Source organism: Camelus bactrianus, chromosome 13, assembly GCF_048773025.1.
Source record: "Camelus bactrianus isolate YW-2024 breed Bactrian camel chromosome 13, ASM4877302v1, whole genome shotgun sequence".
Lineage (NCBI taxonomy): Eukaryota > Metazoa > Chordata > Mammalia > Artiodactyla > Camelidae > Camelus > Camelus bactrianus.
The window spans coordinates 15,012,253-15,029,487 of NC_133551.1; the positions used below are offsets into that span (position 1 = coordinate 15,012,253).

Sequence of the window (17,235 nt, forward strand, 5' to 3'; positions counted from 1 at the left end):
AAGTCATTCTAAATTGTGGTACATTCTATGAAATAAATAAAGCATAAAGGGAAATATATTTAGAGATGGAGCATAATGGGAAATAGATTATAATTGGGGTAGACTACAGAGGCCTCACTGAGAAGGCTTACACTTGAGCTGAGGATGGAAAGTAAGACTGAGCCAACTATTTAAAGAATGAGGGAAGAACTTGCCATGTGAAGGAACCAAAATGAACAAACCTGCAGTCAGAAAAAAGCTTGGCATGTTAATAGTATTATCAGAGGATCAAATAAGATAGTATGGGTATAGATTTGTTATTTTTGAAATAAAGGATGGACATTCATTTCTTTACAGCAGTATGAGCCTAGTCATACTAAGAGTCAAAGTATGGATGAAAAATCCTCCTCCAGTCCCTGTTAGTACACTGATTATGCACTGAGACCTGGGTAAAGATTTCATAGGATACATTAATTTTGTCCAATATTATAGTGGCATTTGAACATTGTTGCCAAAACTTGGACTCCATACCAAATCAAGACTTGAGGACAGTTTTAGATGAAGTAGAAAAGGCAGTTTTTGGTTTTGTTTTTTTTTTTTGCCAGGCAAAGGAGATCACAGTAGACTAATGCCTCCAAGACTGTGATCCTGCTGGGGAGAGAAGGTAGGGGGGTTTATAGTAAAAGTTCAAGAGTTCAAGGAGCATGCTGGTTTTCATAGAGATTGCATACAGGGTAACAAATTGTTCCAAAGTTATTGTTTTTGCAAATGCAAAGCTCCTCTTCCTTCAGCTGGGCATGATGTTTACCTCCAGCTTTGGGAATATCCTAATATTCTTGTGCCTAGAACAAAGGGTGCTTAGTAAAGGGGTCTGTGAAAAAGTGCTCTAGAGAAAAACTTATGCAGTATAAAGTCAGGCTGATATATGCTTCTAGCATTTTAGGCAGGCTGAGGCCTGAGACCTCTTGCTATAGTGTTTGCACAGCCTGGGACCTGTACCTCGAACAGCAGAATACAAAGAAACCACAAGGGACTAAAAAATAACTGCAGACATGTACAGTTGGGGCTAGTTATGAACAACAAGATACAGAAAACAGAATCCCAGCTGCCATTTCTGAGGTTTCAGGGGCAAAGCCAGGGCACTGTACGTGATTCCTGCATGCAGCATCCTGAGGAGGTTTGGCAGGCCACCCAAGCCCACCACCACTCCTCTCCAGCCTAACTCTGGTCAGCAAAGGCACAAGAAAAACTCTTTAAACTATTATACAGTTACCAACACCATTACAAATACCAGATGGTCACTGATGACAATATTTTCCGCACTGTTAATTCATTTCTTCCATTTGGTGGTGGTTTTTAGCATCTGAAAAATGCCTAAGATACAGTTATCTGGATACTTCAGAGAGGAGCCACAGCAGAGGATATGGGGGAGGGGTCTGTCCTGGGAAGGCCCTATAGGGGTCGATTACAACACTGTCCATTTTGCAAGAATGATAAACCACCAATTGTTCTATGAAAATATGTAACAATTTCCGTGAGGCAATACAGTGTCAAAATGCCTGTATGCATTACAGCTGAACAAGAGTGAGTTGTGTATGCTCTTGGGAATGGACCTAAGCCAGACATGTCTTCACTACTTTAAGACTTGCTTCAGTCGCACTCCAAGTTCCATAAGCTTTAATATGTTTAGCAATTCAATGCTAAGGTTACCTCCTCACCTTAGTATACTGCTCATTCATAAATCTTATTTATAACATTTGGCCACATTATTTATGATTGCCCATGCAGGAAAATGTTATGAATGTGATATTATTTATGTATAATGTAGTCTTGCATATAATCACCTAATAATTATTATCCCACAGATTTTTAAACAGCCAGTTCTTTCCTACAAAGGATATATTTAGTAAGCCAAATAAAATGAGAAATTCCTACTTAAACAGAAGTGTTTTTAGTTGCTTGGAGTAAAGGAAGCAAAGGATTATTTTTATAACCCACTGGTTTTCTGGTTTTAAAAATATTGTACTAACGTTGCTTAATAATGCAAAAAAAATTTAGGTCATTGGATTTTTTTTTTTGTACTATAGAAAGTAAATTAGTTTTAGTTACTATCTTATACAATAGGTAGCTATATAAACATATGCTATGAGCACAGAGGAAGGTGCTTGGTAGTGGGGAAAGGAAAGAACTGTTTGCCTAGCAATTTTATTTTAAATAAAAACATCAATTAATTTGAAGTTCAGTGTTGTTTTCAATTTGTCAGTCTGGGAGGGTGTCCTTAGCATGTACGAGGTCCTGGGTTCAATCCCCAGTACCTCCATTAAAATAAATAAATAAATAAACTACCCACCCCCAAAGAAAATAAAATAAATAAATAAATTTTAAAATTTATTATTCTACTATTGAGAAATCAGTGAAATTAACATAAAAAATTTATGATTTTCTTCAGCATAATTTTCTAAAGATAGTATTCCTTTGCTAATCCTCTTTAAAATGTGGATTTCTATCATTGCCTTTAATTTAACATATTCTATTTCTTTCTTATTTCTTACTATATTTATTTCGATTCTAATGAGAACAAGACAGCTAAACCAAAGAGCCTGGGGAATACAAACAGATGACATTCTCTTTTGTGTGTTTCACTATTAAATGCAAACCAGTCATCACTGTTGCAAAATTGTTTCAATGTCTGCCCTCCAGTGTGTGCAGATAACTCCAGTTTTCTTACCAGTTTCCAGGATAAAGGCAGATGTATACCTGAACTAATCCTTCCTTTCCCCACAGGAAAGTCAAAGCAAAAAGCAACTTCCTTTTCTTTCCTTAACTGACGTTAGTTTGAATAAAATGGTACAGCCACATTGCTGTTACAGTTTCTGATACAAAGAAGACACTCAGTAAAAAGTAACTCTTGTAGTTGTGGTTGATGTTACTGTCATTTCTGATCCAAGTATTTATTCCCCTAGAATCCAAAGGCTTAAGCAGCCATAAGGTTCAGTCCCATCAAAACTGACACTTTCCTGCAGAGTGAAAACCAGTTTCAGCAGGGAGACTGTCTCCTATCTGAGCATAATAGAAGTTTCTGGCCATGAGACATCATGTACTCTTATCATTTTTATTAACTTTTTAAAGACTCAGGTAAACTTTTTGACTGGTTTCAGCATCTCTGAACAAACTAATAATTCTGATTTATTTACTTTTTAAAATTTGCTCAGAATGACTTACCCTTTGTGATTGGTTTTAAACAAATCATTTAGAAGACACTGGAAAGAATTCCTAAGGATTAGCATCTGTTTCTCTTGAAAGCAGAATTACTCATCCATCTGTGTATTCATAATAAGAAATGTTTGTTCTCTGCTTGTATGAAGCGTTATTTGGAACTCTGTACAGAACACTCTGCTACTTTCCTCAGATTTCTCTCTAAGAAACCAGCGTGAACAGTAAATGATTTAGAACATATTTATTGTGTTCTGTTAAATGTCTGATAGCACTGCAAATAAAATGAAGTTTCTAGTGTAGTGTTAACCCTAAGGACTATGATCATATGGTCTTTATTATTCTCAACCAAAAATACTTACTGACTTCAGGAGTGTTTAGCAGTCTCTGAATGTCCATTGTCTATGTATCAACCAAAAGATACATTTTTTTTGAGAGTAAAGATCTTAAAAAATACCTAAAATTACAAGTAAAGTGAGGTAAAGTGGTACTATTTTAAAACTGTGGAACGTTGAGGTCATCTCAGGCAATCTGTCACGTGGTACGTGACCTCTCCGTGTGACATCCACTAGCTCTCTAATACATCCAGAGATAGGATATGCTCGGCCTTGAAAGACAATCCACTATTTTTTTTTTGAAAAATTCTTACATTGATCCCTATTTTACAGCTTTTCCCCTAGTTTAATTATGGAGCTACTTTTCGTTTTTTTTTTTTTTTCCTTGCTTATGTGTCCTTTCTTCTTTTATTTATGTTCTTTTAGAATCCAGGTCATTGGTATCTTCATGTCTTTTAAACTCTTTTTGTTTTTATTGGGAAAGACACTGTTCATAAGAATTTTGTTTTTAAAACTTGCTTTTACTGTAGTCACATTCCTGTTAGAATCCTGGCCGTTGGTATAACACTTATGTCTTCCCTGAACATTTTTGAAATTCTCTATCCCAAAGTCTCAGGTGACTGTGGATTTGCTTTCCTTTGTGCCTCCATAAAGGAAAATGGCACCATCTCATGTCTCCAGATTCTCATCATTCATTTGGAAAGTACACGACCAGGTAATCTATCTCAGAGCTATGGAACCAAAAGGTTGACAGACCATATTAAATCAAATCAAAGTAAAACACATAGCAAGAAGCAAGGGGAAAGAACTAACGTAGGTCAATACACTTAGGATAAGGTGCAAGCAACATGGATGAACCATGCCACCTGGATCCTAAGTCCACAATGTGGATCTCTCTCTCTCTCCCTCCCTCCTTCTCTCTGTCTTTGCCTCCTCTGTTCCTCCCTCCCTCTATAAAGATTTTGTCCTCCTAATGGTTCCTTACCTGTATTGAGAGCCCTAATGTAGAGAAATGATGAAAGAGAAAATGGTTGATGTTGATTAGGACAAAAAGAAATTTAAAGGTCAAGCTAAAGAATGTGATCCTACATCCTGTGGGTATCTCCCTGTAAGCACAAGCATAGTACATGGCGCCTTGTGATATCAGAGTTTTATTCATTATTTTAATGAGTTTTGTGATCATGAAAATCTACTTAGAAAAGGTAATTTTTATATATGTATATTTTTTACCATCATTAAGAGTATGAAACAATATGTGGTAATTTAGAGGAAATATTTTTAAAAAGAGAAAAAAAGCTTTAGCATTAAATTCAAAATTTACTGTTTAAATCCCATTCTCCCAAGCAAGCCTTTCACAGAAGTAACTGTAGCCTATCTTGAGCCAATCATCTCTCCTACCACATTTAAAACTTTAAGGGAAATACCTTTACCTTATGATCAGTTAACCTAACCTTCTCAGTAATTCCTTTTCTGATTAGCACCAAAGGTAACTTCCACTCTTTAGAACCTCTCTAGTATTTACTTTAAATCTCCCTTCTCATCTGGTCCTTTTTATTTTTTTACATTTCTGTCTTAATTATAACTATTTATATATTAGTCTTTTTCACTTAACTTTAAGCTTCTTAAAAATCAAAACCACATCTTATTTATATTTGTATTCCCCACAGGGCTTCCCATGGTAACTTCCTTTACACATAGATGATATTCAGCAAGTATTGTTAAATGCTTGGAAGAACTGTTGTACAACTCAATTTAGTATCCCAGGAATCAACTCAGAGAGTAGCAATTATCCCCTAGAACAAGGGGTAGCAACATCTTTCTGCAAATATTAGTAACTCTTCTAGAGTTTGCAAGGTAAAAGGCAAAATCAAGGCTATTACTTAAGAACTTACATAACAAGAAAGAAATTGTCACAAAATGTTTATTTATAAAAGTTAAAATATATTAATTTATTAAAAATGTTTGTGATGTAAGTCTACTAATGAAGTGGAATTTTTTTTGCAAAGGGGATAACATTTAGCTTATTACAGTTTCCCATCAAAATTTCATTTGTTAATGCTGACTTATAATGAAATTCTGCATATTTTACATATTTCATCTTTGAAAATTCTTTCACACAGATGTGTACTGCCAAATACTGCAATGCATGAGCATATGATTTTAATTGAGTCTATTCATTGCTTGGAAGGATTTTATAAAACTCTGTTAGAGTCTTCTCTCGGTATTTGCCTTTTAGCATGTCATTACATGGTAGGTTAGTCATTTTAATTGAAGTTTAAGTAGAAAATTCTCAACTAAACAGTTAAACGGATTTTTAAATGTAGAAATTTCTTGCATCTAGGTCTGAAAAATGTTGCTGAAACTGTTTGAGCTCAGAAAATCCACCCACTGCAAATTTGTGTCAAAATGAAGATCTCACTTCTTGTTTTAATTTTTGACAGCAAGGGAAGTGTAGAAAGCTACTTGACATTGCTTGTGATTCAAACATTAGTTTTCATCGAAATGACTTTATCATAGTCTATGTTTCACATGTGAGCACTATTTTGGCTTGCAAGTTTTGGATGAACTCATAAATAAACATTAAATAAGCCTGCAGCAAAATCTAATTTCAAAAGTCACGTATCATTCAGTAAGAGAGTTGAGGGCAGCTCTCACTCGAGAAAACTTCAGTCTTAGTCTCAAAAATCTCAGTAAAGCTTTATCCCTGCTAAGCCATCAAACTGCTGCATGATAGTCAGGATATTCAGTTTTTATTTTGATGAAAAAATTCACAGAACCAATGAAGGTTAAACTTACGAGTCAATGGAGTTCACTCCTGACACTACTGGCTCCATAACATATGCTGGATTCAAGTGCTTTTCTCAGAGTACCTGATAGTGAATAATGTAGTGAACATTCATAGCTCTGAATACCTTAACATTTTCACTAGTTTTGTTAGTTTGTCTAGTAAGTCTTTTCCCAATCCACTGCTGTTAGTTTTGTCACATTGTAGCAGATTCCAATCAGGTTGTACTGATTTAATATTTTAACTTACTTGAAAATATTCTCCCCTACAGCCACTCCAAAACTATTCATACAGATTAATTCTTCAGGCACTTCAAACCCAGCATTAACTGCTCAAATAAATGACTGAATAGTATTACTAACACTTACTGACTCATCAAGAGGCAAGGGAAACCACCTGAAAGCATTTGCCTCGGTTTGGATTTTTGCTTCTAACAGAGGCACTGGGGATTGAACTCAGCACCTCGTGCATGCTAAGCACACACTGAACTGCTGAGCTATACCCTCCCCACCCACCTCACTTTTAATTGACTGTTGATTCTGCTCCCATGTCCCCAACATTTCAAGCAACTATTCTTGCCAAAAGACTAACAAACAAGTTTATTTTTGTTGCACAATTTAATTAAATCTATTAGTAAGTGACTTTCCTTGTTGGACTAACAAATGAACCACTCAGAAGCATAACTTTAGTTGCAATTTCATCTTCATATTTTTTGAAGAATTTTTGTTGTGATAAAATACTCCATTTTAAATTTCCTAATTTTTCTAACTATTATACTTCTGGGAGGTAAGACTATTGTGTCAGGTGCTTGGTCTGATTATGTTGCTGTATATTGTATATTTTCTAGCACTAACTACAGTGTCATTGCATAATGAACATAAAGTTTTGACATCTGATTTGATCACAAAATAATTCACATTCTGCTGTGCCTTAATTCAAAGCCACTTTTTTCTTTTTGTCTTGATACAACCGATATGCACTGATAATAAATAAAATCTCACAGTAAGTCAATATATGTTCAACACTGTCAAGTTATAATTGCATCATGGAAATTTGCAGTGCAACAAGCAGCAGTGGGAAGCAATGAGTGCTTTACACAGTTCCTGCCACTAATGGACTCTGCCATTATAGCACAGAACAGCCACAGACAGTGTATAAATGAATGAGCATGGCTGTGTGCCAATAAACCTTTATTTATAGATACGGAATTCTAATTTCGTATAATTTCCACACCTTGAAATATTATTCTTCTTTTGATTTTTTTCAACATATGAAAATAATATAATGTAAACTATTCTTAGCTCATGATCTCTACATAAACGGGATGGACTGGATTCGGCTTGCAAACCATAGTTTAGCAACCTTGTTTTAGGATTTGGCTTTGAGGAAATACTGTTTGCTTGCTTAACTTTTTTCCCAATCAAACTATTTGTAGTAAACTGTCTGGAATCATGTGTGATTGAAAAGTAGAATATTATTTTTTAATATGATAATTGACATACTAGTTTCAAGTGTATAATATAGTGATGTAATATTTGTATGTATTGAGAAGTAATGACCACAATAAGTCTAGTTGACATCGAGCAGAATATTCTTCTTAAGGGTACATTAATCAGGTATTAGAGTCGCCATGCTCACTAGAGTATAACATAAAAAGTTAGGATACATAAACGTACTTCATCTCTAGGCTACTTAAGTCAGAAAATACTGGTGGACTTTGTACGGCTTCTATATTTTTATTTAAAAAACCAAGACCATTACATTAACTATAATTAGAAATTTTAGGTGAGCCAAAACATCATTTAACATTTCGCTCATTTGGGAAAGAAGCCCAGGGTAAGTCTGAAACCTGGGCAGTGTGTCAGCAGCAGCCTTTCTAAACACCAACCCTTCCATCATTTATTGAGCCTCTGGATAGATTTCCTAGGAACTGCCCCAGTCTTCATTTCTTATCTGTGTTATTTAGGGCATCAGAGGCAGCCCAGGAAGAGCAGGACTGGCTGGGTCTCCAGGTCCTCGAGGAGCAAAGGGCTCATCAGGCCTGCCAGGAAGCCCAGGAGTTCTAGGCCTGAAGGTAAGTTCATGTCGGTTCTGATGGGTGAGCAGTATTGACCATCCTTTCTGGATCTGAGTTTATTGGCTAGGTCATAGTATGGTAAGATTAATAGCTTTTAATAAAATTTGGTTAATAATAAAACCACATTAGGAAGAAAGGAAAGTATGAGACCTTGACATAGCCATCTCCCGCGACAGCCGCAGGGCATGTAATTTGCCAAAACAATTCATTAACCCGGGACTGGTGATGCTTTAAAAAATGCATTTTGACTCATTTTGGTTCTTATTCCCTCTCTGTCATCCACCTTATCCTCTAAAACAAAGAAGTCTTATTTACTTCGGTTTACATACTCTCCCAGATAACACTGCCTGTTCCTCGAAGTCTGAACCTAACCAACCAATTAAAAAATGTGACAGGAGTACAGACTATTTCTTAAAGTCAAAATGATGGTGATTAAGTCTTGCCTTAACATTCACTGCATGGAGTACTGACACATGTCAGCAGGCTTTCCATACAAAAGCTCTCTTAGAAATATCTCAATGCAAATTTGACCCAGATAACTAAGAGATTAGTCCAATAATACTATTTCATAAAAGACTAGGATTAAGACACTGGCACCTTCATCATTATTACCTCTTAATTTGGCTTTCAGAGTTCCACTTCTACAGAATTTTGATGTATTCTGATCCATATGGGTAAAATGAAAATGAATTTGAGCCTTTCTGTGGATGTTTATACCATGAATCTCCCTTTTCACTAAAATGCAAGATAACTGAGCAGATGCTAAAATCAGGAAAAGAAATAAGAAATATCCCCACTTTCCAAAGCTGTATCTTTATCTCAAAACAGTGAAGGATAGTTTGCGAATCTTAGAGCTCTTTGGTCAAAGTCTACCAAGCATCGTTTTTCATTAATCTGTCTATAAACTCCACCTGCTTCCTAAGTTTATTTTTAGAAATGGTAAAAGCTATTGCAAGTCTCATTTCAAAAAACAAAATAAAATAAATTTTAAAAAGACTTGACTTTTGAAAATAAAATAATGATAATTAACTGTATCTTTAAAGTGAACTTTTAGGGGGTAAAGAGGGTTCATAATCAAAGGAATCTTGGGAAACAGACAATGGGAAATTTCTTAATGATGTAATTGAAAAGATAATCATGGCAAAAACCATGGTTCACACTTCAGAAGATCCCCTGCTCTGTTTCTGGTATCAGATGGCTGAATCATCTCTGTATGGTAAGGAGAACACAGCAAAATAATTTCAATTGAAATAAAATACCAGTTCCATCTCTTGCAAACACCCCCACACATACCTCACCCTCACCACTCTCTCTGTAGCCCCACTCTCTTCCTCCTACTTGAGCAGGCCTCCTTCCCTCCTCTTTCCACAGTCATGACCACAATCTCTGGAATTCTCTTTCCCTACTGCCACTCTTCTTGTTTATTGTAATCAAATATTATGTATGTGGAAAATATTGGTGGGGAGAATGACTGTGCAGATTTTGACTTCCCCAGTGCCTTGTACTATGTCTAAAGATGGGCCAGTATTTGGATTTCATTTAAAAGCCAATATGTTTATAGGTTCTAAAGTCAAGATCACTTTTTTTGTGTGTGTGTGCACAGGGTGAACAAGGGCTACCTGGTCAACCTGGAATTCAAGGTAAAAGAGGTCACCGAGGAGCACAAGGTGATCAAGGACCATGTGGAGAGCCTGGCATGAAAGGGCAGCCAGTATGTGCCAACTCAGAAATTCATTAAGCACTTATTCTACAGACCAGGTCACCATCGTACGATAATGATTATCGTATCTATTCACATTGCAGGGAGAACATGGTGTTCAAGGATTGACAGGTTTTCAGGGATTCCCAGGCCCCAAAGTATGTGTACATATTTTCTGCTGGTCTTCTAACTATCTAGAAAAAAAAGATACTGAAATAAATTTTGTCTTTGACTTGAGCTTTTTTTTAATCTGCAAAATTTCAGTTGGTACAGTAAAATATTTGAGTTTTGAGTACGTTAATTTTACAACTTATGGAGCTATATATTTTCCTAGCAGTTTTATTGAATAATTTGCTTTCGTCTCCTCTTACTCTGTTTTCCCATTTTATTATGAACAATTTCAAACCATCAGTAAAGCTGAGAGGAGTAAACACTCATGCCACCTAGATTCTACCGTAACACTTTAATCTACTTGCTTCATTATGTACCTGTCCATCTATCTATCCCTCTCTCAACCCATTTTTGGTGTTTTTCGAAGTAAATCAGACCTCAGTACAAATCCCTCCAAAATATTTTAGCCTGTACATCATTAACTATCACATTCCATTTTTTAAGAACCAATTCTTGATAGGTTGGTACAAGATTATCTCATTTGTAAAATGTTCGTATTTTTGACTTTTGGGGTTTTTTTATTGTATTTCTAGGGTCCTGAGGGAGATGCTGGCATTGCCGGAATATCAGGTCCTAAAGGTCCTACTGGACGGAGGGTAAGTATAAAGTCATTCTGCCTGCCCAGAAATTATGGTTCTTTGCTGATTGTAGGAACTGGGGTTACAAACTCTAAAATTAACTTACTCCAAATTAATAAAATGGCTTTTAAGATAGAAACTCATTAGAACACGTGCAGAGATTCTCAGCCTTTTTCAGTTCGTTATTTTGAGCAAAAGCCCCCAGAGTCCACCCATACTTCCCAGTTCTTACTTAGTAAAAGGTAAGAATGAATATGACTACTGGTTAATGTATTTATTAACTCATACCAGAAGCAAAAACAAAGGAGTTTCTTGTTATAAGCAATAATATAACCAGAGACTAGACACCACCGCCATGCACCACCTGGAGGAGGCTTGCCTATGACCAGAGCTCCTCAGACCATACTTTGAAAAATGTTTCCTAGAAGCTGTGTTTCCTCTGCTCAGGGGTAGGTGTCCCCAGAGAGTGATGAGACACTACTTAGAGTTGGAAAGATCAGGGCTCTGAAGAACTCCCATTAGCTGTTTAGTGCCTGGAACTGCAAACTGTAGAGAACATAAATAGGATAGGTAAGTCACCAGTTGGTCCTGGTTATTGTTTTTGCTTGTTTGCTTGCTTTTTTGTTTAACCACACTCTCCTAATTGATGAGATGATCTATAAAACTAAAGAGGAAAAAAAGCTATAGAACATCAAAGCATTGATTTGACTGTAGTAGTCTCACCTCTGCGACTAACAGGAGCTGCTGAGGCCGGGATGGAGAGAGTGCAGAGGAAGGAGGAGCGCGGTTCAGACGTAGGGGGAAGGAATCTTGAAGGAGAACTTCACAACTGAAAACCGCTATCTAGTAAATGAAAAGTCAGATTTTTGAAATCCTACACCACTTCTGTAACTCTTAGAATAAATTATTTTCCATAATACAGAGAGCAATGTTGTCATGGGAAATGTTTATTTAAAAGCTCCTCTCAGCATTTCTGCAGGTGCAAACTTATTAGTTATGTTTATGATGTCTGAAGAACCATGGGAAATTGGTGCTTTTATGTAAAGTCCAATTCTTGATCATCGACAGATGGGTTATATATGGATAGGTTTCTCTGTAATAAATACTGCTTTTAGGTCCCTACATATATCAAGTTTCCCAGTTAGTAAATTCATTCATGCTAATTTTATTAAGTTCTCAGTTAATTAAATCTTTTCATAATACTGTCCAAGAGAAGTTGGCTGCCTGTCCAGCCCATCTTAAGTAGAATCATACCAAGGACTCTGTCTCTGTAAGCCAGGGTCTGAGCTTATCCTGCTTTGCAGCTACAGAAATTTTACCAGCTTTCCAGTAGCAAAGTTACAGTAACTAGCTCACAAATATTAATTTGTAAGTGCAGATATTCCTTTATAGAGACCAGTGAAAAGTCTTGCTAGGTTAATATTTAGCAAAAAACTATTATATACCAGGTACTGGTGTTCAGTTTATATCCGCGTTATTTAATTCTGGTAAAAACTCCTGTGAGAGATCCTGTTATCCCCATTTTACTGGTAGGGAAACTAAATCTCTGGAAAGTAATTTGCTGAAGGCCATATATGGCTAGTACGTAGAAGAACCAGAATTTGAATCCACATCTAACTGACTGAATTGTATGTTAGAGGTTGCTTGCTAATTGCATAATTAGAAAGTAAAATGAATATTAAGTGGCCTAAGTGCTTAGTTCTTGCTCAATAATCAATAAATATTTGATGGTTAAATAAAATAATTGAAGTAGGAAATCTGGATTAATTATCTTCCATTTCAAAGATGTATTTAGGTACCAACCATTAAAACCATAGCACCTCATCTTTTGGACACATTTAGATAAAAATAGATAATTTTTGGTTCTTTGGATCTACTCTTTCTAGAGTTCATGTTTACCTCTACATTTTTTAAGCAAATAATTATTTCAGAGAGTCAGATCATGGCCAAATTTGTTAGATTAAAGCTTTCTTGACTTTTTTTTTCAGTGATAAGCCAATCTAGAAGATATATATTGATTAGGTTAAAAATCAAGTCTCTTGAACTTTGAGATTTGGGTACCATATTTTAAAATTATCACTTAAAGTAGATCTTCATGTTTAAAAGTGATCTTACTAGATTTACTTTTTAGAGTCTCAAGTAATTTCCCTCATTCTAAGCCAACTTAATATTAAACATATCTGTCCAAGCCATCTGCATGGCATTATAATTGTCTAAATTAATAGTACTTTATGTACCTTGGCAAGAGGTGGACAAAGAAAAAGCCTGTTAGATATCTACATTTATATATTCCAAGTTGAACTAGAAAGACTGAAATTTGTAGCCATTGGGAGTGGCGGTTGAAGAAAAATAACTAAGACAGGTACTTTGTGTTCATTAAGAAATGATGGGCTTCATCCTTAGTTTGGGCGTTGACCAGTTTGGGCTTATTCAAGGTTACCTTCATAATCAAATAATAGCTTACACTCTCCAAATTGTTTTTCACATTTAATTCTCACAGAGGACCTATGAAGTAGGCATTCATATTTTACTGATGAAGAAACCAGAAGTTGAGCTCGTCACAAACGGTGCCCTCTGATTCTTTCCCAGTATTGGTGCTGCATGTTACTCAAACATCTGCTCCTTCAACATCTGTAAAGAAATTTACCTAAAATTTTGCCCATGACTCTATGTATTCTTTTTTTATATAAAGTAATTGCGTTTGTTATGCAATGACACACATATAAAATGGCATCACTGAAGGTATCACCATATAAAAATTACAATGCTGATTTTTCAGTTTGTTAGAAATTATGCACATGTAATTTTCCTGATAGGAAACTATAATAATATGCAGAATTGTGTCAAATCTATGATTTCTGCTAATATCATAAGAGTCTGTAGTAAAACCTGTAATTATGTGAACAGGAACTATTTTACCGCTCTACACGACAGTTTCTAGAATTTCTCTGAATTATGCTGGCAAGGAGACTGACTGTTTTGTTTGTTTTTCCCTCAACAGGGAAGCACTGGCCCCCTTGGCAGAGAAGGCATAACAGGCCCAACAGGTAGAACTGTAAGTCTGTCACAGTAGAGGCCTTTTTTTTTCCTTTTCATATTTTTAAAAAATTTAATACAATTCTAGAATACACCACAAAGGACCACCCTGGGTATTTGAGAAGGAAAGGGCAAACGTAAGTGTACATTTTCATCTGAAGGTTATTCCTGAGAATTTAGAGACCATGTATATGTGAGGAAGGTGTATATAGTGAGGTAGGCACTTAAAACTGGAGTCGAGAAAGGAAAATATAACTGGGCAGGAGAGGAGGGGTTGAGCATCATAAGCATAGGAGTGATCACTAAAGCGATTTAAAAAAACATCCGTCTTCTGAAGGAGAGAGCGTAGCAAAAGATGTGCAGATAGCCAAGACTGAGTCTTTGGAAGTGCCCACTATAAGGAAAGAAATAGTGGTGGGAATACCAAGAAAATCAGAAAAGCACAAGGTTAAGATAGATCAGTTTGAAGAAAGGAGTAGCTAAAAGTGATCTTTAAGACAATAAGTTGCACTAGAAAATAGAGTACAGCTTGCAGTAAAGAAGAAAATAGACAAAAATATTGAATAATAGCTTTTCTCAAATTCTTACAGCAAACATTTCGAGTAGGGAGGATTATTTACATTTATGACATAAGGAAACAGATGAACTTTATAAAGGTTGCCTAGTTATTCAAGATGATACAGATAGTGAATTACATAGCTGACACTTCTTACTTCAAGACCAGTGCTCTTTCCATTCCATTCAAGCTATGTCTGGAGAGGAAACTGAGACAGTTAGTATATGCCATATGCCAATGCCTTAAGAAATCTTGCTATGCAGTAACAGAGAGAAATAAGACAATGGTTGGGGAGGTGCTCATGGGAGAGTTTTACAGTGCCAACAGTAGTGTAAGCATACAGGAGGAAGAGCCCAGCAGGGGCAAGGTGAGTCTTGGAAAGCAAAGATTCATTCTCTGCAGGGAATTAATACTTTGGATCTTTGAAAATGTTATATATATGAGACACAGAGTTTTAAAATGTAAAATGGAATGCTTCAAATAATAAGTATAACTATTTATTTTTTGATAAATTTAGAGAAGAATTCACCACCAAAGTTACTGGCTTTTTAAGTTAAAAAAAATGAAATATATAACTCAATATTTCTCTAGATTTGCAGCATTTACCATTCAGGGCGATGTAGTCTAAGTGGGAGATTGCAAGTGGGAGAATTCTCATACTTCAGTGGGTGGTTCTGCAGCAAGCTAAGGAACACATAGTGTTCTGATTATGGAATGATTGTTCTCCTCTGTCAAAAATGTGAAATATTAATTGGTCAAGGAAAATGTGATTAAAAATGGCTCAACTAAAATATCATACTGTGTTTTGTTTATAGATAGTTCTTAAAGGCCCTTAGAATATTCAGCATGCACATCAAATTTTTTCCTTTTTTTTTTTTTCATTCTAAGGAGAACTTCTAATGAAAGTTTTCTATGAAAAAATAAGTGAGAATGGCTGAAATATTGTGTAAAAATAATCGTGGGGGTTGGAGGACTTGCTTTTCCAAATAAGAAAACATTATTTCAAAGTCTTTGTAAATGAAACTATGTGGTAGAAAAAAGAAATAAACAAATAGATCAATGTAACAGGCTAGAACCCAAAATTAGATCCCAGACTAATTAGGAATTTAATTATAACAAAAATGGTATATCAGGATGATTTGGGCTGCAAGGAATAGGAACCATGAATCAAACTGGCTCTAACGATCAAGAAGCGTATCATACTATCTCAGAGTTAGGTAGGACTTCAGATTTGGTTAATTTGGTGACTCAATCATGTTATCCAAGACCATTTCCATACCTCTACTCTGCTATCTTGAATGTTATCTTTGTAATTAGACTTAGGGCAAGATGACTACAGTTTCTTAAGAATTACATCTAGACATAGTTATTTGAAGTGAAAAAGTGATCTGTAGCTTGGTCTTGATAAAAATAGAGCTTTTTCTAGACGTCTCCCATTAAATTTTTTCTCATGTCTATTGATCAGCCACACACCCTACACCAGCGATAGGGAAGGGAGATGGAATTCCTTCTAGTTCTACTACTGCTGTGAGAAACTGGAACTCTTTTTCACCTAGTTTAAAAAAAAAAAAAATCCCAGACGAACTTTTAAAAACTTTAAGAAGAAGAAGGAAAAGAAGAAAATTTAAAAAGAAACAATTAAAAATCTTAGAAAAATTTTCTAGAAAACTAAACTATAGCTTAAGGGCTAGAGAGACCTTTTACATAAGTTGGGAAATCTGAAAACTATAAAAGAATAGAAAATATATTTGAACACTTAAAAAAATTTTAATTTTGTGTGGATAAAGTTTTAATAAATGAAATTAATATAAGTAGGAAAAAGTAATTGCAAAGCATACAACATATAATGGGTTAATATGCAAAAAGCTTTACAAATTTGTTCGAAAAAAATATAAAACTCAGTAGAAAACTGAAGGATAAATCCCAAAGGTCAGTAATTATTTGAAAAGGTGCTCTCCTACCTTTTAGTCAGAGAAATGCCAATTAAGGTAATAAGATACTATATCTAACCTCTCAGGAAGGGACATAGGGAGAATGGTACTCTTGTTTATCACTAGTAGAAATGTGAATTACAACCTTTATAGAAAGATATTTGTTAAAATATATGTACATATACCCTATGACCAAGCAGTTCCACTTTCAGGAATGTGTCCCATAGAAATAAAAGCACTCAATACAAACTTTACAAATATTTCATAGCACTGTTTGTAGTGACAAAAAAGTATGAAGTCACGTGAACGCTCATCTGCAGAGGGATGGTTGAGTAAATTGTGATCTTGCTATTTTGTGAAATGTAACTATTAGAAAGAATTAGTTGTATCTGGTTTGGCTGACTTGCCGTTGCTCCATGATGTATAGTTAAGTGTGAAAAATATAATGCATAGAAGAGTATAATATGACATCAGTATTATAAAATATGACCGATCACCCCATACACATGTAAATAAGTCAATATGTCAATATTTGATTAGAAAAAAAGTATGAAGAGATATGTACCAAGTTGTTAATACTGGCTTGGAAGTGGGAGAGGGTGTAAAAATAAGTTCTGTAAAGTTATCTTAAAAATCAGTTTTTTAAAGTTAATATCCTAGTTTAAAATGAGTTAAGGACAAGATGGGAAACACAAAAGAAGTAATATATATGGTGAATACATAATGAGATGGCATTTTTAGACTGCAAGATTAATGAGAAATGATAGTACATGGCATATATCAGAAAAAACATACATTCCCATATATTGCAGGTGTGAATGCAATTTCAAACAAACTTTCTGGAGGATAATTTTTATCAAAAAGTTTAAAGAGTA

General features: G+C 35.2%; 1 protein-coding gene across 11 annotated transcripts in view; it reads left to right on the plus strand.

Annotated features, from left to right (window-relative positions):
* Positions 1–17,235, plus strand: part of COL24A1 (collagen type XXIV alpha 1 chain) — a 338,176-nt gene that overhangs the window by 286,168 nt on the left and 34,773 nt on the right. For 10 of the 11 annotated variants that reach the window (XM_074376091.1, XM_074376086.1, XM_074376083.1 and 7 more), the window contains 5 exons: positions 8,279–8,386; positions 9,993–10,100; positions 10,193–10,246; positions 10,793–10,855; positions 13,839–13,892. In XM_074376091.1, the coding sequence (XP_074232192.1) occupies positions 8,279–8,386; positions 9,993–10,100; positions 10,193–10,246; positions 10,793–10,855; positions 13,839–13,892 (387 nt within the window). The remainder of the gene's footprint in view (positions 1–8,278; positions 8,387–9,992; positions 10,101–10,192; positions 10,247–10,792; positions 10,856–13,838; positions 13,893–17,235) is intronic. The other variant, XM_074376094.1, reaches the window with a different exon arrangement.